Source organism: Paroedura picta, unplaced genomic scaffold (genome assembly GCF_049243985.1).
Source record: "Paroedura picta isolate Pp20150507F unplaced genomic scaffold, Ppicta_v3.0 Ppicta_v3_sca44, whole genome shotgun sequence".
Lineage (NCBI taxonomy): Eukaryota > Metazoa > Chordata > Lepidosauria > Squamata > Gekkonidae > Paroedura > Paroedura picta.
This window is the reverse complement of record NW_027518641.1, coordinates 1-22,069: the sequence shown is the minus strand read 5'-3', so window position 1 is coordinate 22,069 and position 22,069 is coordinate 1. Positions and strand designations below refer to the sequence as shown.

Below are 22,069 nucleotides of genomic sequence, written 5' to 3'. Positions count from 1 at the left end.
CAAAGCATCCTAAAGCACCTCCTTAGGCAGCCTATTCCACTGCTGAACAACTCTATTTTTCCCTGTAGTTTAAACCCATTACTGCCCATTAAACCCATTAAACCCATTACATTTCCCCAGGTATACAGTTGGGAAGAGGGGCATTGGAGGTCAGTGTGGAGAAGGGAGGAGTAATAGTGGGGTGGAACATGAGGGTGGGAGGGGATTTTTATTTGTTTTATCTGTTTTTATGACATCTGCTGTGAGCCAGCTGTGCTAGGAAGGGTGGAATATAAATAAATGAATAATATAAATAGAGCACTTAAGAATGGCTTTCTGGATACTAAACTCATGGCCCAGCGAGGTAGAATAAGTGGAAAGAGAGTGACTGGACCAATGTCAACTGAAATACTTGATGGAAGAGCAGAAATTAGAACTCAGATCCTAGGCTGACACCATTGCTACTCCACATCCATGGAAAAATAGATAATCAGTTGCAGATTCATATCTTTGTTTTATAATGTGAATTCTTTATTGTAGTTTAAGCAATAGAAGAGGGAAAAACAGCTGAATAAATGCATCCAATATAACTCCCGCCTCAACAAATATCTAATACAACAAGAACTAAGACAAAAACTACTTATTCAAACATTCTAAGAAACAATTCGAGGGATCATAGAACTGTTCCAGGGGTCTTCTGTAAAGCAGGTTTGTCAATTTTGCCATGGTGGCAAGTTCTCCAATTTTATCCAACCATATGTCCCTTCCAGGCAGGACTTCTTGTTTCCATCTTTGAGCCACTACAAATCTGGCAGCGGTGGTGGCATACAAGAAAACATCTCTGGCATATACAGGTAAATAGCTTAGCAACATATATTTAGAACATAAAGGAAACTTCATTTGTAACATTTTCTCTATCAAGGCATGGATTTTTATCCAATTGGTTTTACTCAATCACATGACCACCACATATAGTAAAAGGAACTTATGACATCATAACATCTCCAGTATTTCCCATCGTATTGGGATCGCTGGTTACAGATTCATATATTCTTCTTTCTTTTAACCCTATGTTCCATTTATATATAGAATCGAACTTCTAGTTTTGTTTAAAAATGTTCTTATACTATATGTCACATGGAGCACCTTAACATATTTGATCGCGTATAGCTCCTGCATTCACATGCTTTTAACCTGCATTTTAAGTGGGTGAGAAGGGTGAGGTAACTATCTGTATCTTAAATGGAAATATTGGGCTGTCCCGGAGACTTCTTTTTGTCAGCTCAAGAAATCTTCTAAGAGAAGCAGAAGCCCCAGTGGTACCATAAGTAGGAGGAGTGTTCCGGAAGGCCTCGCTGTGTGGGATGCATTCAGTTCTATATGGAAGTCCCACCATTCTCAACTCTCACAAGCAAGAAGAGGAAGCCCAAAACTTCCATTTCCCTCAGGATTGACACGAGAGGTGGGACATCTGCCACAATCCTGAGCTTCTTGCAGGGCTCACTGTGACTGGACCTTGCTCACACACCTCCTCTGCCACCTGCCTGAGGGCTCTAACTTTGCTCACATGCTTGCAAGTGCTCTGTCTCTGATGCTTTCAGCTACATGGGCTCCCCACTATTCCCAGAAAAGAGTTTGCAGACAGTGACATTTTCAGCCATACATGACTCTCAGTGCCACTGAGGAAAGTGCAAGTGGGTGGCTATGGGAGTGGTCAGGAGAAGGTAGACAAAGGATGCAAGAACACCAGGAGGTATGCTGGAGGGTTCATCGTGATGGACATAGGAAGGGTCGGGGCCACAACCAGTATGAAGACTGCTCAGTCTGCAGGGACTGGATCCATCATAATTCCACCATCCACCAGAACCTCTAAAAGGGATCAAGGAAATAACAGGACCCTGTGCTTTTGACATGGCTCCTTGCCACTGGACCCTGCCCAAACACATGCAACCAGCTGGGTTTCCTTGGGCTCACCACAGCACTGAGAAACTGCTTTGACTGAGCAGGAATATCTGGGCTCTCTCAGCCTCACCCACCTCACACTGTGTCGGTTGTGGGGAGTGGAATGGAAAGATGAATGTCAGCCGCTTTGAGACTCCTACAGGTAGAGAAAAGCAGCATATAAGAACCAACTCTTCTTCAATAATATCAGGGCTCCCTCAGCCTCACCCACCTCACAGGGTGTCTGTTGTGGGGAGAGGAAAGGGAAGGTGACTGTAGGCCGCTTGGAGCCTCCTTTGGGTTGACAAAAGCGGCATATAAGAATCAACTCTTCTTCTTCTTCACAGCCAGTCAGAACATGAACTTTGCCCTCACTTCTGCAGTAAGCCATTTGTTTCTGAAGTAAGCCATTTAAAAAATGACACACAATATCTGATGTATAAAAAAACTCTCTGCACAACAGTATTCAGCTCCACTTTTGTACAAGAGGTTTCCTTGCTATTAGTTTTGGAAAATGTCCCAAGTCACGGAGCTTCAACAAGGCAGCTTTGATTTCTTTGTTTCTCATGCCATAGATGATTGGATTGAGCAAGGGAGGGAGAATAGAATAAATTGTCGCAAAAAGAAGATTCTGGTCATTTGAAGAGTGTCTCTGAGGCCTCAAGTAGGCAAAGAGGCCACAAAATATAAGCAAAAACACCACAGTGAGGTGGGGAAGGCAAGTGGAGAGGGACTTTTTCTGGCCATGAACAGAAGGGATTTTGAGCACTGCTTTAAAAATCTGCATGTAGGAGACAATGATGAAGATGAAGCATCCAAATGCAAGGAAATAGGTGAACATAATAAAACCGACTTCAACTAGATACATGTCAGAGCAGGAGAGTTTTATAATCTGTGGGGCTTCACAGAAGAACTGGTTGATCATGTTGGAGCAGAAGGTGATGGCAAAAGTTCCTCCAGTGTGTAAGATGCCATCGAGTATACCTGCAATCCATGCACTGGCTGCCATCTGAATGCAGGCTCCACTGTGCATAATGGTCTCATATTGCAATGGCTTGCAGATAGCAACATGCCGATCGTGTGCCATTATGGTTAAGATGGCCACATCTGATCCTTCAAGCAAGACGAGGAAGAAAACCTGAGCCACACAGGCAGGAAAAGAAATGGACCTGCTGTTCAGGAGGGAATTGGCCATAGCTTTAGGTACTGATATGGAAACTATGCCAATATCCATAAGTGCCAGGTTCATGAGAAAAAAGTACATGGGAGTGTGCAGGTGATGATCAAGTGCAACAACAATAACAATTAGAAGATTGCCAGTCACTATAGTTGAATATACTGCTAAGAACACAAAGAAAAATAAGATCTGTAGTTGTCGGATTTCTGAAAATCCCAAGAGCAGAAATTCAGATGGGGAGGTCAGGTTGGACATTTTGCCCTCAATATCCAGCTGCATTCTATCTGTAGGACATACGAGAGAAACCATTTTATTCAAAAATATGAATTAACAGTCTGGGTTCCTTATTTCATCATCTCAGTTTTCGAGACAGCCCTGAATTGAATCACCTATGAAGAAACTGGTATATTCTTCACTTAGGGACAATACAAACGGGGAAGAAGATATCACACCTGCTGTCCTTAAACACAAACTCCTTATATTAAATTGTGTTGACCTAAGTTTGTACAAATCCATCCTTATAGGTTCCAGCCAATTGATTAGTATGTATATCAAACTGCACAGAATGTCTACAGCTTGTGTTATGCATTGACATTGTGCATACACAGAAGCTTGGGCAACGGATACTTCCTGAGCATCATTCCATGTTCTTTCTGTATTCTTAAAGTTCTGCTGTAACTTTTATTCTTAAGCACAATTTGTGCTCAATTCAACACTTTCAAATAGTAAAGTGAAAGGATATAGATGATGGGAAGGAGGAACATTCTCCCTGGTCTGCAATAACTCTTGACACAAATACATACGCACTTACTAATAGTTCCACAATATAAGTGATTGAATACCTTAGATGAGGCAGTATTCTAAGTGTTTCTTCTTCTTTTCCATTTCTGCTGTGATCGTAGATGAATTTGCAGATACTGGCTCATCATTCCATCTGCCCATAAGGTCAGATAGATAAGTAGCATGGATTAGAAACACCCAACTGAGGATAGAAGAAAGTTCCGGAAGCTGTGATACACAGCAAAATATATCAGCAGTAGAAACACTTGATACAATGAGAAAATGTGCGAGTGACTTGATCACGTCAGCTCCAATTCCTTCTGCTGCTAAAAGCCACACATCCTTTCACCCGAGTTATTCCTTTCATCTCATTGTGCAACTTGCTACAAGGCACATACTCATTTTCTGCCTAATCCACACCAAAAATGATGTGTAAATGAGAAAGAGATCTATTAATATTCTGCATCTGGCAACTTATTCCCAAGAGTTCAGCTCATTTAATTGTGATGTACGACTGAAAAACCCTTTCCCATTTGTTATATTATTTCTTTTCTTTGTCTTTTTTCGGGGGGGGGGGTAAGAAACTGAAGAGCCTCTTGTGGCGCAGAGTGGTAAGGCAGCAGACATGCAGTCTGAAAACTCTGCCCATGAGGCTTGGAGTTTAATCCCAGCAGCCGGCTCAAGGTTGACTCAGCCTTCCATCCTTCCGAGGTCAGTAATATGAGTACCCAGCTTGCTTGGGGGTAAACGTTAATGACTGGGGAAGACACTGGCAAACCACCCCATATTGAGTCTGCCATGAAAACGCTAGAGGGCGTCACCCCAAGGGTCAGACATGACCCAGTGTTTGCACAGGGGATACCTTTACCTTTACCTTTTAAGAAACAGAACTTGACAATTAATACAGCATGTTTTTGTCCAAATGCATAACATAAGATCAAAGTTGCAAGCAAAAATGCACACCTATTACTGCTAAGGGACCCCTGAGCTAGGATCACGTGGATGAGTGCAAGTCAAGCAAGACAAAGCTATAATACCAAACCAGGCTTTCTCAACTTTTTTTTAACATTAAGAACCCCCTGAAACATTTCTTGAACCATCTCAGCCTGGAAGTATGGAATAAGCAAAGAATAGTGTTGTTTGAACATGGTCACCCAACATGGGTGATCAACGTCCCACTGGCTGTCTTCATTCGCACCCTCTATGTATTCGTTTGCACAGACCTAAGTTTGTATGACTTCCATATCCATAGAGTCCAGAGACTTGACCTGGAAACCTCACAGTGAGGCTCATATGCAACTTGTACATGTGTAGGAATGGGCAGTCGACAGTGTCCTGATCCCTTATCCACATGTAAATCTACACTTCCATGGTGAGGCAAATGTTCTCCACACTGTATGGTTACTTAAGATTCCTTGCTTAACCATCTCAGCCTGGTAGCTAACCTTGCACTTAATAATCAAAGAATGGTATAGTTTGAACATGGGTCATCAACATCTCACTGGCTGTCCCCAGTCCCACCCTGTATATGTTAGTTTGCCCAGACCTAAGTTGGGCATTCATGTCCATAAACTCTGGAAACTTGACCTGGAGCTACAGAAAACCTCATTGAGGGATTCATATCTAACTTGTACTTGGATAGGAAGGGACAGTAGACTGTGCTCTGAACCCATATCCAGTTCCACATATGAAGCTACACTTCTATGGCGAGGCAAATTTATTCCATATTGGATAGAAAGGTTTCGGATTGTCATGATGGGTTATATCTCTCCACACTGATTGATTTTAAAGTTTATTTTAATGTTTTAATATATATGATCATGTATTTGATATTATATAATGGCTTTAAAAGAGCCTCTTGTGGCGCAGAGTGGTAAGGCAGCCGTCTGAAAGCTTTGCCCATGAGGCTGGGAGTTCAATCCCAGCAGCCGGCTCAAGGTTGACTCAGCCTTCCATCCTTCCGAGGTTGGTAAAATGAGTACCCAGCTTGCTGGGGGGTAAACGGTAATGACTGGGGAAGGCACTGGCAAACGACCCTGTATTGAGTCTGCCATGAAAACGCTGGAGGGCGTCACCCCAAGGGTCAGACATGACTCGGTGCTTGCACAGGGGATACCTTTACCTTTACCTTAATGGCTTTAAAATGCTGGATAATGCCCCTAGTCAGTTTGCTGGGAGGGGCAGTGTATAAAACCCAAAAATGTCATACTGTCATTTTCATAGAATCATAGAATCATAGAGTTGGAAGGGGCCATACAGGTCATCTAGTCCAACCTCCTGCTCAACGACGGATCAGCCCAAAGCATCCTAAAGTACCTCCTTAGGCAGCCTATTCCACTGCTGAACTACTCTGACTGTAAAATTATTTTTCCTGATATCTAGCCGATATCGTTGTACTTGTAGTTTAAACCCATTACTGCCCATTAAACCCATTACATTTTCCCAGGTATACAGTTGGGGGAAGGGGTATTGGGGGTCAGTATGGAGAGGGGAGGGCTAATAGTGGGGTGGAACAGGAGGGTGGGAGGGAATTTTTATTTGTTTTATCTGTTTTTATGACATGTGATCTGCTGTCAGCCAGCTGTACTCGGAATGGTGGAATATAAATAAATTAATAATATAAATAGAGCACTTAAGAATGGCTTTCTGGATACTAAACTCATGGCCCAGTGAGGTAGAGTAAGTGGAAAGAGAGTGACTGGACCAATGTCAACTGAAATACTTGATGGAAGAGCAGAAATTAGAACTCAGATCCTGGGCTGACACCATTGCTACTCCACATCTATGGAAAAATAGATAATCGGTTGCAGATTCATATCTTTTTTTTTCTTGAATTTGAATTGTTTATTGTAGTTTAAGCAATAGAAGAGGGGGAAACAGCTGAATAAATACATCCAATATAACTCCCGCCCCAACAAATATCTAATACAACAAGAACGAAGACAAAAACTACTTATTCAAACATTCTAAGAAACAATTCGATGGATCATAGAACTGTTCCAGGGGTCTTCTGTAAAGCAGGTTTGTCAATTTTGCCATGGTGGCAAGTTCTCCAATTTTATCCAACCATATGTCCCTTCCAGGCAGGACTTCTTGTTTCCATCTTTGAGCCACTACAAATCTGGCAGCGGTGGTGGCATACAAGAAAACATCTCTGGCATATACAGGTAAATAGCTTAGCAACATATATTTAGAACATAAAGGAAACTTCATTTGTAACATTTTCTCTATCAAGGCATGGATTTTTATCCAATTTGTTTTACTCAATCACATGACCACCACATATAGTAAAAGGAACCTATGACATCATAACATCTCCAGTATTTCCCATCGTATTGGGATCGCTGGTTACAGATTCATATATTCTTCTTTCTTTTAACCCTATGTTCCATTTATATATAGAATCGAACTTCTAGTTTTGTTTAAAAATGTTCTTATACTATATGTCACATGGAGCACCTTAACATATTTGATCGCGTATAGCTCCTGCATTCACATGCTTTTAACCTGCATTTTAAGTGGGTGAGAAGGGTGAGGTAACTATCTGTATCTTAAATGGAAATATTGGGCTGTCCCGGAGACTTCTTTTTGTCAGCTCAAGACACCTTCTAAGAGAAGCAGGAGCCCCAGTGGTACCATAAGTAGGAGGAGTGTTCCGGAAGGCCTCGCTGTGTGGGATGCATTCAGTTCTATATGGAAGTCCCACCATTTTCAACTCTCACAAGCAAGAAGAGGAAGCCCAAAACTTCCATTTCCCTCAGGATTGACACGAGAGGTGGGACATCTGCCACAATCCTGAGCTTCTTGCAGGGCTCACTGTGACTGGACCTTGCTCACACACCTCCTCTGCCACCTGCCTGAGGGCTCTAACTTTGCTCACATGCTTGCAAGTGCTCTGTCTCTGATGCTTTCAGCTACATGGGCTCCCCACTATTCCCAGAAAAGAGTTTGCAGACAGTGACATTTTCAGCCATACATGACTCTCAGTGCCACTGAGGAAAGTGCAAGTGGGTGGCTATGGGAGTGGTCAGGAGAAGGTAGACAAAGGATGCAAGAACACCAGGAGGTATGCTGGAGGGTTCATCGTGATGGACATAGGAAGGGGCAGGGCCACAACCAGTATGAAGACTGCTCAGTCTGCAGGGACTGGATCCATCATAATTCCACCATCCACCAGAACCTCTAAAAGGGATCAAGGAAATAACAGGACCCTGTGCTTTTGACATGGCTCCTTGCCACTGGACCCTGCCCAAACACATGCAACCAGCTGGGTTTCCTTGGGCTCACCACAGCACTGAGAAACTGCTTTGACTGAGCAGGAATATCTGGGCTCTCTCAGCCTCACCCACCTCACACTGTGTCGGTTGTGGGGAGTGGAATGGAAAGATGAATGTCAGCCGCTTTGAGACTCCTACAGGTAGAGAAAAGCAGCATATAAGAACCAACTCTTCTTCAATAATATCAGGGCTCCCTCAGCCTCACCCACCTCACAGGGTGTCTGTTGTGGGGAGAGGAAAGGGAAGGTGACTGTAGGCCGCTTGGAGCCTCCTTTGGGTTGACAAAAGCGGCATATAAGAATCAACTCTTCTTCTTCTTCACAGCCAGTCAGAACATGAACTTTGCCCTCACTTCTGCAGTAAGCCATTTGTTTCTGAAGTAAGCCATTTAAAAAATGACACACAATATCTGATGTATAAAAAAACTCTCTGCACAACAGTATTCAGCTCCACTTTTGTACAAGAGGTTTCCTTGCTATTAGTTTTGGAAAATGTCCCAAGTCACGGAGCTTCAACAAGGCAGCTTTGATTTCTTTGTTTCTCATGCCATAGATGATTGGATTGAGCAAGGGAGGGAGAATAGAATAAATTGTCGCAAAAAGAAGATTCTGGTCATTTGAAGAGTGTCTCTGAGGCCTCAAGTAGGCAAAGAGGCCACAAAATATAAGCAAAAACACCACAGTGAGGTGGGGAAGGCAAGTGGAGAGGGACTTTTTCTGGCCATGAACAGAAGGGATTTTGAGCACTGCTTTAAAAATCTGCATGTAGGAGACAATGATGAAGATGAAGCATCCAAATGCAAGGAAATAGGTGAACATAATAAAACCGACTTCAACTAGATACATGTCAGAGCAGGAGAGTTTTATAATCTGTGGGGCTTCACAGAAGAACTGGTTGATCATGTTGGAGCAGAAGGTGATGGCAAAAGTTCCTCCAGTGTGTAAGATGCCATCGAGTATACCTGCAATCCATGCACTAGCTGCCATCTGAATGCAGGCTCCACTGTGCATAATGGTCTCATATTGCAATGGCTTGCAGATAGCAACATGCCGATCGTGTGCCATTATGGTTAAGATGGCCACATCTGATCCTTCAAGCAAGACGAGGAAGAAAACCTGAGCCACACAGGCAGGAAAAGAAATGGACCTGCTGTTCAGGAGGGAATTGGCCATAGCTTTAGGTACTGATATGGAAACTATGCCAAGATCCATAAGTGCCAGGTTCATGAGAAAAAAGTACATGGGAGTGTGCAGGTGATGATCAAGTGCAACAACAATAACAATTAGAAGATTGCCAGTCACTATAGTTAAATATACTGCTAAGAACACAAAGAAAAATAAGATCTGTAGTTGTCGGATTTCTGAAAATCCCAAGAGCAGAAATTCAGATGGGGAGGTCAGGTTGGACATTTTGCCCTCAATATCCAGCTGCATTCTATCTGTAGGACATACGAGAGAAACCATTTTATTCAAAAATATGAATTAACAGTCTGGGTTCCTTATTTCATCATCTCAGTTTTCAAGACAGCCCTGAATTGAATCACCTATGAAGAAACTGGTATATTCTTCACTTAGGACAATACAAACGGGGAAGAAGATATCACACCTGCTGTCCTTAAACACAAACTCCTTATATTAAATTGTGTTGACCTAAGTTTGTACAAATCCATCCTTATAGGTTCCAGCCAATTGATTAGTATGTATATCAAACTGCACAGAATGTCTACAGCTTGTGTTATGCATTGACATTGTGCATACACAGAAGCTTGGGCAACGGATACTTCCTGAGCATCGTTCCACATTCTTACTGTATTCTTAAAGGTTCTGCTGTAACTTTTTTTCTTAAGCACAATTTGTGCTCAATTCAACACTTTCAAATAGTAAAATCAAAGGATATAGATGATGGGAAGGAGGAACATTCTCCCTGGTCTGCAATAACTCTTGACACAAATACATACACACTTACTGATAGTTCCACAATATAAGCGATTGAATACCTTAGAAGAGGCAGTTTTCTAAGAGTTTCTTCTTCTTTTCCATTTCTGCTGTGATCGTAGCTGAATTTGCAGATACTGGCTCATCATTCCATCTGCCCATAAGGTCAGATAGATAAGTAGCATGGATTAGAAACACCCAACTGAGGATAGAAGAAAGTTCCGGAAGCTGTGATACACAGCAAAATATATCAGCAGTAGAAACACTTGATACAATGAGAAAATGTGCGAGTGACTTGATCACGTCAGCTCCAATTCCTTCTGCTGCTAAAAGCCACACATCCTTTCACCCAAGTTATTCCTTTCATCTCATTGTGCAACTTGCTACAAGGCACATACTTATTTTCTGTCTAATCCACACCAAAAACGATGTGTATATGAGAAAGAGTTCTATTTATATTCTGCATCTGGCAACTTATTCCCAAGAGTTCAGCTCATTTAATTGTGATGTGAGACTGAAAAACCCTTTCCCATTTGATATATTATTTCTTTTCTTTGTTCTTATTTTGGGGGGGAGTAAGAAACTGAAGAGCCTCTTGTGGTGCAGAGTGGTAAGGCAGCAGACATGCAGTCTGAAAGCTCTGCCCATGAGGCTGGGAGTTCAATCCCAGCAGCTGGCTCAAGGATGACTCAGCCTTCCATCCTTCTGAGGTCGGTAAAATGAGTACCCAGCTTGCTTGGGGGTAAATGGTAATGACTGGGGAAGGCACTGGAAAACTACCCCGTATTGAGTCTGCCATGAAAACGCTGGAGGGCGTCACCCCAAGGGTCAGACATGACCCAGTGTTTGCACAGGGGATACCTTTATCTTTACCTTTTAAGAAACAGAACTTGACAATTAATACAGCATGTTTTTGTCCAAATGCATAACATAAGATCAAAGTTGCAAGCAAAAATGCACACCCAAGTAATTCTTTTCATCTCATTGTGCAACTTGCTACAAGGCACATACTTATTTTCTGCCTAATCTAAACCAAAAATGATGTGTAAATGAAAAAAAAAGATCTATTTATATTCTGTGCCTACCAACTTATTCCCGTGAGTTCTGCTCATTTAATTGTGATGTGCGACTGAAAAACCCTTTCCCATTTATATATTATTTCTTTTCTTTTTTTCTTTGTTTTTTCTTTCATTCTTTCTTTTTGCAGGGGGGGGTAAGACAGAGAACTTGACAATTAATACCGCATGTTTTTGTCCAACTGCATAACACAAGATCAAAGTTACAAGCAAAAATGCACACCTATTACTGCCAAGGGACCCCTGATCTGGGATCACTTGGAGGAGTGCAAGTCAAAGCTATAATACCAAACCAGCCTTTCTCAACTTTTTTTTTAACATTGAGAACCCCCTGAAACATTTCTTGAACCATCTCAGCCTGGAAGTATGGAATAAGCAAAGAATAGTGTTGTTTGAACATGGTCACCCAACATGGGTGATCAACGTCCCACTGGCTGTCTTCATTCCCACCCTCTATGTATTTGTTTGCACAGACCTAAGCTTGTATGACTTCCATGTCCATAGACCCCAGAGACTTGACCTGGAAACATCACAGTGAGGCTCATATGCAACTTGTACATGTGTAGGAATGGGCAGTTGACATGTTCCTGATCCCTTATCCACATGTAAATCTACACTTCCATGGTGAGGCAAATGTTCTCCACACTGTATGGTTACTTAAGATTCCTTGCTTAACCATCTCAGCCTGGTAGCTAACCTTGCATGGAATAATCAAAGAATTGTATAGTTTTAGCATGGCCAAACTGCATGGGTCATCAACATCTCACTGGATGTCCCCAATCCCACCCTGTATGTGTTAGTTTGCCCAGACCTAGGTTATTTAGGCATTCATGTCCATAAACTCTGGAAACTTGACCTGGGGCTACAGAAAACCTCATTGAGTTGTTTGTTTGTTTTATTTATTACGGTCATTGACCAGCATCAAAGTATCTACAGACATACATCAACTGGACATTTGGCATCAGGGAGTTGACAAAGGCACAAAACATGAACACAGCATTCCGACAGTCAGGTCACTCAGCACCAACAACAGCCAAAGACTTCCGCACTCTGCTGGCAGCATAGCAAAACCGTGCCACCATGTAAGAGACAGAACTACCTTTATCTGCAAGCAAGATGTTAACCAGATGATCATCTGTAAGTCCAGGAAACCTTGATAACAAGGGCAGGATTAAACGGCTTCTGGCAACCTTATAAAAGTCACAGTATAATATAATGTGGGCAATTGATTCAATTACACCTGAATTGCAAGGGCATAATCGGTCCTCTATGGGCACACGCTGCAGTCTTCCACTTAGCAGTGCTGATGGAAATGCATTGAACTGGGCCCTCGAAAAAGCCCATCGAAATTTAGTAAAGGTGATATATGTTAGGTATGGTGCAGTAGAAAATCCCTCCCAGGACTTTAGTAACCTATATGGGCTTGGGAGTAGGGCCATCTCATTTTGTAGCTCAATATCCATAAGTCGTTGATAGACCAGATGTTTTGCTTGTCTGTGCCCTGTTTCTAATAGATGATCAGGGGCTAAGCCAATTTTAAGAAGTTTGTTAATTATTTCTGTACACCAATTGGTTTGTGGGTTAACTGACAAGAAAGAAGGAATAAGGCCTACAGGTTGAAGATGAATTTTTAGCCAATAGTTAATTATTGTTATCCATGCCTGGTCTCTACTTTTGTCAACCCTGCCTCCTGCCGGAGAACTACATTGGCTGTACACCTTGGAACATTAAAGAGGGCTCTTAGGAAACCTGCTTGAATTTTCTCTATGGAGTAAGAGCCTAATTGGGCACCATATGTAAGTTGAGCCAGTGATTTGGCTGAAAACAGTTTGATTGCAGCAGGAATGAAGCCACCACCCTTAGTTCGATAGAATCTTAAGATAGCCGCTGCACTCTTCTGAGCAGAGTTAGCTACTGAGTGAATATGAGCAGTTTGCTTTCCGTTATACTGGAAGATCACACCAAGAAATTTGAAGCATTTGACTTGCTCAATACGGTGTTGGTCAATATGCCAAGTAAAAAAATTTGCCCTGTTGTTAAAGCACATAATTTTTGTTTTGGTATAATTGATAACTAGGTGTTCCTCCTGGCAATGCAAGGCCAAAACTTCCAAAGCCCTTTTCAGGCCTATTCTGGTCTGTGAGAGAATTACTGCATCATCAGCAAACATAAGTATGGGTAACCTTCTGTCTGCAAGTTTAGGGGCATGAATGTCTGAGTTCTTTAGTCGTTTGATTAATGCATCAATATAGATATTAAATAAAAAAGGAGCCAGATTAAATAAAAAAGGAGCCAGAATTAAATAAAAAAGGAGCCAGAATTAAATAAAAAAGGAGCCAGAACCTCACAGAGGAATTCATATCTAACTTGTTTATGGATAAGAAGGGACAGTAGACTGTGCTCTGAACCCATATCCAGTTCCACATATGAAGCTACACTTTTACGGCGAGGCAAATGTTCCCCACATTGTATAGAATTCTGATTGTCATGATGGGTTATATCTCTCCACACTGATTGATTGTAAAGTTTATTTTAATGTTTTAATATATATGATCATGTATTTGATATTATAGTCAGTTTGCTGGGAGGGGGAGTGTATAAAACTCAAAAATGCCATACTGTCATTTTCATAGAATCATAGAATCATAGAGTTGGAAGGGGCCATACAGGCCATCTAGTCAAACCTCCTGCTCAACGCATGAACAAGTCTATTTTTCCTTGTAGTTTAAACCCATTACTGCCCATTAAACCCATTAAACCCATTACATTTCCCCAGGTATACAGTTGGGAAGAGGGGTATTGGGGGTCAGTGTGGAGAAGGGAGGAGTAATAGTGGGGTGGAACATGAGGGTGGGAGGGGATTTTTATTTGTTTTATCTGTTTTTATGACATGTGATCTGCTGTGAGCCAGCTGTGCTAGGAAGGGTGGAATATAAATAAATGAATAATATAAATAGAGCACTTAAGAATGGCTTTCTGGATACTAAACTCATGGCCCAGCGAGGTAGAATAAGTGGAAAGAGAGTGACTGGACCAATGTCAACTGAAATATTTGATGGAAGAGCAGAAATTAGAACTCAGATCCTAGGCTGACACCATTGCTACTCCACATCCATGGAAAAATAGATAATCAGTTGCAGATTCATATCTTTGTTTTATAATGTGAATTCTTTATTGTAGTTTAAGCAATAGAAGAGGGAAAAACAGCTGAATAAATACATCCAATATAACTCCTGCCCCAACAATTATCTCATACAACAAGAACTAAGACAAAAACTACTTATTCAAACATTCTAAGAAACAATTTGAGGGATCATAGAACTCTTCCAGGGGTCTTCTGTAAAGCAGGTTTGTCAATTTTGCCATGGTGGCAAGTTCTCCGATTTTATCCAACCGTATGTCCCTTCCAGGCAGGACTTCTTGTTTCCATCTTTGAGCCACTACAAGTCGGGCAGCGGTGGTTGCATAAAAGAAAACATCTCTGGCATATACAGGTAAATAGCTTAGCAACATATATTTAGAACATAAAGGAAACTTCATTTGTAACATTTTCTCTATCAAGGCATGGATTTTTATCCAATTTGTTTTACTCAATCACATGACCACCACATATAGTAAAAGGAACCTATGACATCATAACATCTCCAGCATTTCCCATCGTATTGGGATCGCTGGTTACAGCTTCATATATTCTCCTTTCTTTTAACCCTATGTTCCATTTATATATAGAATCGAAATTCTAGTTTTGTTTAAAAATGTTCTTATTCTATATCACTAATGTATAGTTCCTGCATTCACATGCTTTTAACCTGCATTTTAAGTGGGTGAGAAGGGTGAGGTAACTATCTGTATCTTAAATGGAAATATTGGGCTGTCCCGGAGACTTCTTTTTGTCAGCTCAAGAAACCTTCTAAGAGAAGCAGAAGCCCCAGTGGTACCATAAGTAGGAGGAGTGTTCCGGAAGGCCTCGCTGTGTGGGATGCATTCAGTTCGATATGGAAGTCCCACCATTCTCAACTCTCAAAAGCAAGAAGAGGAAGCCCAAAACTTCCATTTCCCTCAGGATTGACACGAGAGGTGGGACATCTGCCACAATCCTGAGCTTCTTGCAGGGCTCACTGTGACTGGACCTTGCTCACACACCTCCTCTGCCACCTGCCTGAGGGCTCTTCCTTTGCTCACATGCTTGCAAGTGCTCTGTCTCTGATGCTTTCAGCTACATGGGCTACCCACTATTCCCAGAAAAGAGTTTGCAGACAGTGACGTTTTCAGCCATACATGACTCTCAGTGCCACTGAGGAAAGTGCAAGTGGGTGGCTATGGGAGTGGTCAGAAAAAGGTAGACAAAGGATGCAAGAATACCAGGAGGTATGTTGGAGGATTCATGGTGATGGACATAGGAAGGGTCAGGGTCACAGCAAGTATGAAGACTGGTCAGTCTGCAGGGACTGGATCCATCATAATCTCACCATCCACCACAGCCTCAAAGAAATAACAGGAACTTGGGCTTTTGACATGGCTCCTTGCCACTGGACCCTGCCCAAACACTTCCTCTGTAAGCTGCCTGAGTGTCCTCCTGTTGCCCACTTCCTGCAAGAGCTCTGTCTTTTATGCTTTTAGGCTGCCCACTTTTCCCAACAAAGAACTTGCAGAAATTGACCACCATAGGAGTGACACTACCAACCACTCACGTGCCCTAGTGCCATTGAGGAAAAGACAAGAAGATGGCTGAAGGAGTAGTCGAGAGCAGGTTGACAAAAGGATGCAGAGGGAAATGTGGGCTGTGTTTGAAGGGTCAGATGTCATGGTAATAGGAAGAGATGTGGGCCTAAGGCCCATCAAAACATGGAACCTGATCTCATCTTCTGAAGTCCTACAAAGTAAGTCAACATAAGTATACAATATCGAGATTTTTTAAAAAAGAAATCTGCACAAGATTATTCAGCCCCACTTTTGTAGAAAAGCTTGGCTTGCCATTATTTTTGAAAAACTTCCCAAATCAATGAACTTCAGTAGTGCACTTTTTATTTCTTTGTTTCTCATGCTATAGATGAAAGGGTTGAGCAAAGGAGGGACAACAGCATAAATTATTGAAAAAAGTACATTCTGGCTGGATGAACTGTGACTCTGAGGCCTCACGTAGGTGAAGAGGCCACTTAAAACAAGCAAAGACACCACAGTGAGGTGGGGAAGGCAAGTGGAGAGGGCCTTTTTCTGACCATGAATGGAAGGGATTCTGAGCACTGCTGTAAAAATCTGCATGTAGGAGATAATGATGAAGACAAAGCATCCAAGTACAAGGAAAGCACTAAATATAATGAAACCAACTTCAACAAGATACATGTCAGAGCAGGAGAGTTTGATAATCTGTGGAGCTTCACAGAAAAACTGATCGATCACGTTGGAGCAGAAAGTGATAGCAAAAGTCCCCCCACAGTTTAATATACCATAGAACATACCTGCAATCCAGGCACTGGCTGCCATCTGAATGCAGGCTCCTCTGTGCATCATTGTCTCATAATGCAAAGGTTTGCAGATAGCAACATACCGATCATGTGCCATTACTGTTAAGATGGCTACATCTGACCCATCAAGGAAGAAGAGGAACAAAACCTGAGCTACACATGCAGGATAAGAAATGGATGTGGCGTTCAGCAGGGAATTAGCCATAGATTTGGGTACTGTGACGGAAACCAAGCCAAGATCCATAAGTGCCAGGTTCACAAGAAAAAAGTACATGGGGGTGTGCAGGTGATGATCATGGGCTACAGCAATGATGATGAGAAGGTTGCCAGTCACTGCAGTCAAGTAGACTGCCAAGAATACAAAGAAATGCAGGATCTGTAGTTCTCGGATGTCTGAAAACTCCAGCAGCAGAAATTCAGATGGGGAGGTCAGGTTGGACATTATGCCCTCAATATCCAGCTGCAGCCTGCCTGTAGAACATATTAGATAAACCATTTTATTCTAGTAATGCCAATAATCATTTCGTCTGTTTTCTTGTTCCACCATCTCAGTCTATGATACAGCCCTGCATTGAACTGCGTGTAAAGAAACAGGGATATTCTTCATCACAGGAAGAAAAAGACCGGGTGGGGTGGGGTGGGGTGGGGTGGAAATCTTTTACTTGCTGTCCTCAAACACAAACCTCCTCATAATTAATTGTACTGTTGTAAGCCTATGAAAGTTCCATGTTTATAGATTCTGGCCATTGGATTAGAACTTCACCAAGTGACTAAGTGTGCAGCTTGTCCATGCATTGACACTGTACATACAGAATGATCTATGCACAGAAGAAAGGACAGTAGATGCTTCCTTGAGCATTGCTCCACACTCTTATTCTGTTCCTAAAGGTTCTGCTGTAACTTTTATTTGTAACTAGGAATTGTGCTTAATGCACCACTTTCAAATACTAAAAAGATATAGATGATGGGAAGGAGTAACATTGTCAGTGTTCTGCAATAATTCTTTGCACACAAACAAACACACTTATTGATAGTCCAATTCTATCAGCGACCGAATACCTTGGAAGAGGCTGTATTCCAAGTAGCTCTTTTCACCCTGGGATCTCTTGTGTCAATTCCTGCTGTGATTGTAGTTTCCTTTGCAAATATAGGTTCTTCATTTCCTATGCTCATTTGGTCAGATTGAGGAGTAGTATGAATTAGAAATACAATACTCAGGCTAGAAGAGATCTCTGGAAGCTGTTATACACATCAGAAGACCTCAGCAATACAAAATGAAGATACAATGAGAAGATGTATAAGAATTCAGATTCAATTTCTTCTCTAACTGCTAAAATACATTAATCCAATCACCCAAGTATTTCCTTACATCTAGTTGTGGAGCTTGTACGTTCCTAATTTCTCTCTAGCAAAACCAAAACAGGCTGTGTTGAGGAGAAAGAAATCAGTTTATATCCTGTGCTTGCCAACCTACTCCCAAGAGTTCAGCTCATCTAATTGCCGACTGAGACGGATGGCCTCTCGTATTTGCTTTATTATTTCTTCTGCATTTGTAACCAACATAACATGATAATGAATATAGCATATCTGTGTCCAAGTATATGATGTAATATTAAAGTCACGAGAGAAAAATAGAAACTCATTCCTGCAAGCCAAGGAAGAAAGAACCTGAAAGCTGAAGTGTAAGTCCTTACACCCTGGAGTAGTTCTGTTACTAGCCCCTTATCTACCCAGACAGCTGGAAACCAAGGAATGAGACCTCCAGCCTTCCTGGCACTAAGATCCAGAAAGTCACCCCTGCACCCCGTAGGATACTTTCAAAGAAAATGTCACAAAACCATTAATCTGGTAATTGTAGCCAATGAAGGCTAAAGAATTCAAGAACATCACAAAATATAAGTAACCTGTTTCTATATACAATCCTGCAGGAAGGATCAGAACAGTGAACAAGGAGGACAGAAATAATAAAGCTATAAGTCTACACTGAACATATTTAGAAGCATTGTTTCAAGATCCAGATGTTACTTTGAAGACTGTATCCAATTGGAGTCCAAATCGGAACAAGGTTTCCAGTCAACATAGCTCAAAGAATAAGTAGAACAAAGTCAAATGTAATCCAGACACCCAGCGAAACTAGAATAAAAAATCTTCCATATAAGATGAATCACCTCCCTTGGCCTGATTCTAATCCAATAAAGTAGCTAAATTTGCTTGGCTAGCTTCTAGAATTAGAAAGAACTGGGTTGCTAATATCCAATCTTTGAGTAGGGGGCTCCTAGGCAAAGGGAATACATACAAACACAAGCCTCTGGACTAAAAGCTTTCTCAGATAACCTAATGCCTTACTACAGATGAACCGTCTGTCACAGAAAACAGAGGGCCCCTGAATGTCAGAATGGAAGGCAAGTAGATTGATGATACAATATGGTGCAGTGAGAGGTATTGCTAAAAGAGGCTTGATTATGTCATAGTAAAAGAAACATAATGGAAATACCTTCATTAGCAGAAGATATCTTACTAGAAAAGTAGTAATAAGTTTGGATTATGTCACGCCTTATGTTTAAACCAGTCTGAGGTACATTGTGGTCTGTGTTAAGATAGGAAGACTTTCTGTATAAATACAATGTCCTTCATAGCATTTTCTCTCTGCTCTTGGTAGAGAGAGGAGCTGTCCAACATAACTTTTCTTGATCCATGAAAGTGTTGTTTCATTGAGACCTTGCCTCCTTCCTGATTGGGATTTGGGAAGAGAATGGGGGCATAACAATAGTTCATACTATTGTATTTAGGCTACTAGCTTTCTATGGTGTGTCTTTTTATCTTGTATTTAGCCTAATAGGTTTGCTATTATCGTTATTATGTTTTACCTGTTATCCTTGTGTTTTGTATATTGTATTTTACTGGTCTATGACCATGAATAAATTTTAAAAACTGCAGAATCAGTCTGCATGTCTGGATTATGTGTGACTTTGTTCCATTCATTGTTTGGGTCATGTTGACCTGAAACCTTGCTTGGACTATGGACCTCTGTTGGGGGTCCTATTAACCAGAGGTCCATGTTTTACCTGTTATCCTTGTGTTTTTTATATTGTATTTTACTGGTCTATGACCATGAATAAATTATTGTTATCCTCATTGTTCATTAAAACAGATTTACTTATATTACTTATATTACTTATATTTTGTGATGTTCTTGATTTCAGCAGGCTTCTCTCTGAGTACAATACTCCAGCTTTCACTGGCAACAGCTACCAGATTTAGTGTTTTGTGACAATTTCTTTGAAAGGACCCTACCCTGTAGGAGTGAATTTCTGGATCTTAATCCCAGAAGGGCTGGAGGTATTGTTCTTTGGTGTCCAGGTATCTGTGTAGATAAGGGGCTGATAACAGAATTACCCTGGGATATGAGGATTTAAACTTTGGCGTTTTTTCTTCCTTGACTTGCAGGAATAGGTGTGTATTTTTCTCTCATGACTTTAATCTTATGTCATATACTGGGACACAGACTATATTAAATATTAATTTATGTTTAATGCAATTGTAGAAGAAATTTTACGGCAAGTCAGAAAGGGTTTCAGCCATGAGTGAGCTAAATAAGTGAGCTAAACCCTTGGGAGTAATTTGCCAAGCACAGAATATAAATAGATTTCTTCTTCCTGTATACAGCCTTTTGAATTCTGTTAAACAGAAATTAGCAATGTACATTGTAGCGAGTCCCTCAATTACTTGGGTAGAAGGATGTATGTGTTTTATGAGAAGAAACAGAATCTTACAATAGCAGCAGAAATTGACAGAAGAGATCCAGGGTGAGAAGAAGAACTACTTGGAATATTGCTTCTTCCAAGGTATTCAGTCATGGATATGATTGGACTATCAATAAGTGTGTATGTTTGTGTGCAAAGATTTATTACAGAACACTGACTATGTTACTGCTTCCCATCATCTGTGACCAATTGGTTGCCAGCTATTGTAAATTTACTGGAACTTACTGTTATTTTATGGTTTTTATTTTACTTACTGTTATTTTATGGATGGGGTTATGTAAGCCGCCTTGAGCCTTCGGGGGGAGGCGGGGTATAAATACAACAACAACAACAACAACAACAACAACAACAATAATAATAATCTATATATTTTACTTGAAATATTTGAAAGTGCTGGATTGAGCATAAAACTTGGTTAAAAATTACAGCAAATCCTTCAAATATAGAATAAGAGTATTTACTGCCCCATCTTCCATGTATAGATAATTCTGGGTGTACAGTGTCAATGCATTCACAAGCTGCAGACATATAAGAGTCACTTGGTGAAGTTCTAATCAAGTGGCCAGAAACTATAAGCATGGAACTTGGATAAGATTAGAGCACTTCAGTATATTATGAGTCGATTTGTGTCTGATGACAGCAAGTGAGAGAACTATTCCCCTGTCTATTTTGTCCCTGTTGAAGAATATCCCTGGTTCTTTACATGCAATTCAATGCAGGGCTGTCTCATAGACTGGGGTGATGATGTAAGAAACCAGAATAATTGTTAATTGACATTGCGAATATAAAATGGTTTCTCTAATATGTTCCACAGACCGACTGCAACTGGATATTGAGGGCATAATGCCCAATCTTACTTCTCCATCTGAATTTCTGCTCCTGGAATTTTCAGACATCCGAGAACTACAGATCTTGCATTTCTTTGTATTCTTGGCAGTCTACTTGACTGCAGTGACTGGCAATCTTCTCATCATCATTGCGGTAGCCTTTGATCATCACCTGCATACCCCCATGTATTTTTTCCTCATGAACCTGGCACTTATGGATATTGGCATAGTGTCCGTCACAGTACCCAGAGCTATGGCCAATTCCCTCCTGGACAGCAGGTCCATTGCTTATTCGGCCTGTGTAGCTCAGGTTTTTTTCCTTTTCTTTTTTCAAGTTTCAGATGTGGCCATCTTAACCATAATGGCACATGATCGTTATGTTGCTATCTGCAGTCCATTGCAATATGAGGCCATCATGCACAGTGGAGCCTGCATTCAGATGGCCACCAGTGCATGGATTGCAGGTATACTCTATGGTCTATTACACACTGGAGGAACTTTTGCCATCACCTTCTGCTCCAACATGATCGATCAGTTCTTCTGTGAAGTTCCCCAGATACTCAAACTCTCCTGTTCTGACATATATCTGGTTGAGGTTGGTATTATTGTGTTTAGCGCTTTCTTTGCACTTGGATGCTTCGTCTTCATCATTGTCTCCTACATGCAGATATTTTCAGTCGTGCTTAGAATCCCTTCTGTTCAGGGTCAGAGAAAGGCCCTCTCCACTTGTCTTCCCCACCTCACTGTGGTGTCTTTGGTGATAGGCACTGGGATCTTTGCCTATGTGTGGCCTCAGAGACATGCTTTAAAAGCCCGGAATCTTCTTTTTGCAATCATTTATTCTGTTCT

The 22,069-nt window shown here is 41.3% G+C and overlaps 4 protein-coding genes across 4 annotated transcripts; 1 reads left to right on the top strand and 3 right to left on the bottom strand.

Annotated features, from left to right (window-relative positions):
* Nucleotides 1-2,357: 2,357 nt before the first annotated feature.
* Nucleotides 2,358-4,066, bottom strand: LOC143828512 (olfactory receptor 14A16-like). The gene is made up of 2 exons (XM_077318882.1): nt 3,940-4,066; nt 2,358-3,381 (listed from the first exon to the last, which is right to left on the bottom strand). The coding sequence occupies exon 2, from the start codon at nt 3,374-3,376 to the stop codon at nt 2,387-2,389; it is 990 nt and encodes a 329-aa protein (XP_077174997.1). The 5' UTR covers nt 3,377-3,381; nt 3,940-4,066; the 3' UTR covers nt 2,358-2,386.
* Nucleotides 4,067-8,568: 4,502 nt separating this feature from the next.
* Nucleotides 8,569-9,563, bottom strand: LOC143828510 (olfactory receptor 14A16-like). The gene has a single exon (XM_077318880.1). It carries the CDS (start codon nt 9,561-9,563, stop codon nt 8,598-8,600), a length of 966 nt encoding a protein of 321 aa, XP_077174995.1. The 3' UTR covers nt 8,569-8,597.
* A 6,542-nt stretch (nt 9,564-16,105) lies between these two features.
* Nucleotides 16,106-17,071, bottom strand: LOC143828506 (olfactory receptor 14A16-like). The gene has a single exon (XM_077318877.1). The coding sequence runs from the start codon at nt 17,069-17,071 to the stop codon at nt 16,106-16,108; it is 966 nt and encodes a 321-aa protein (XP_077174992.1).
* Nucleotides 17,072-21,236: 4,165 nt separating this feature from the next.
* On the top strand, nt 21,237-22,049 carry LOC143828511 (olfactory receptor 14I1-like; the record flags this gene model as incomplete). Its single annotated transcript, XM_077318881.1, has 1 exon — nt 21,237-22,049. A coding segment is annotated over exon 1 (813 nt), but the record flags the coding sequence as incomplete, so codon positions are not given.
* Nucleotides 22,050-22,069: the final 20 nt, after the last annotated feature.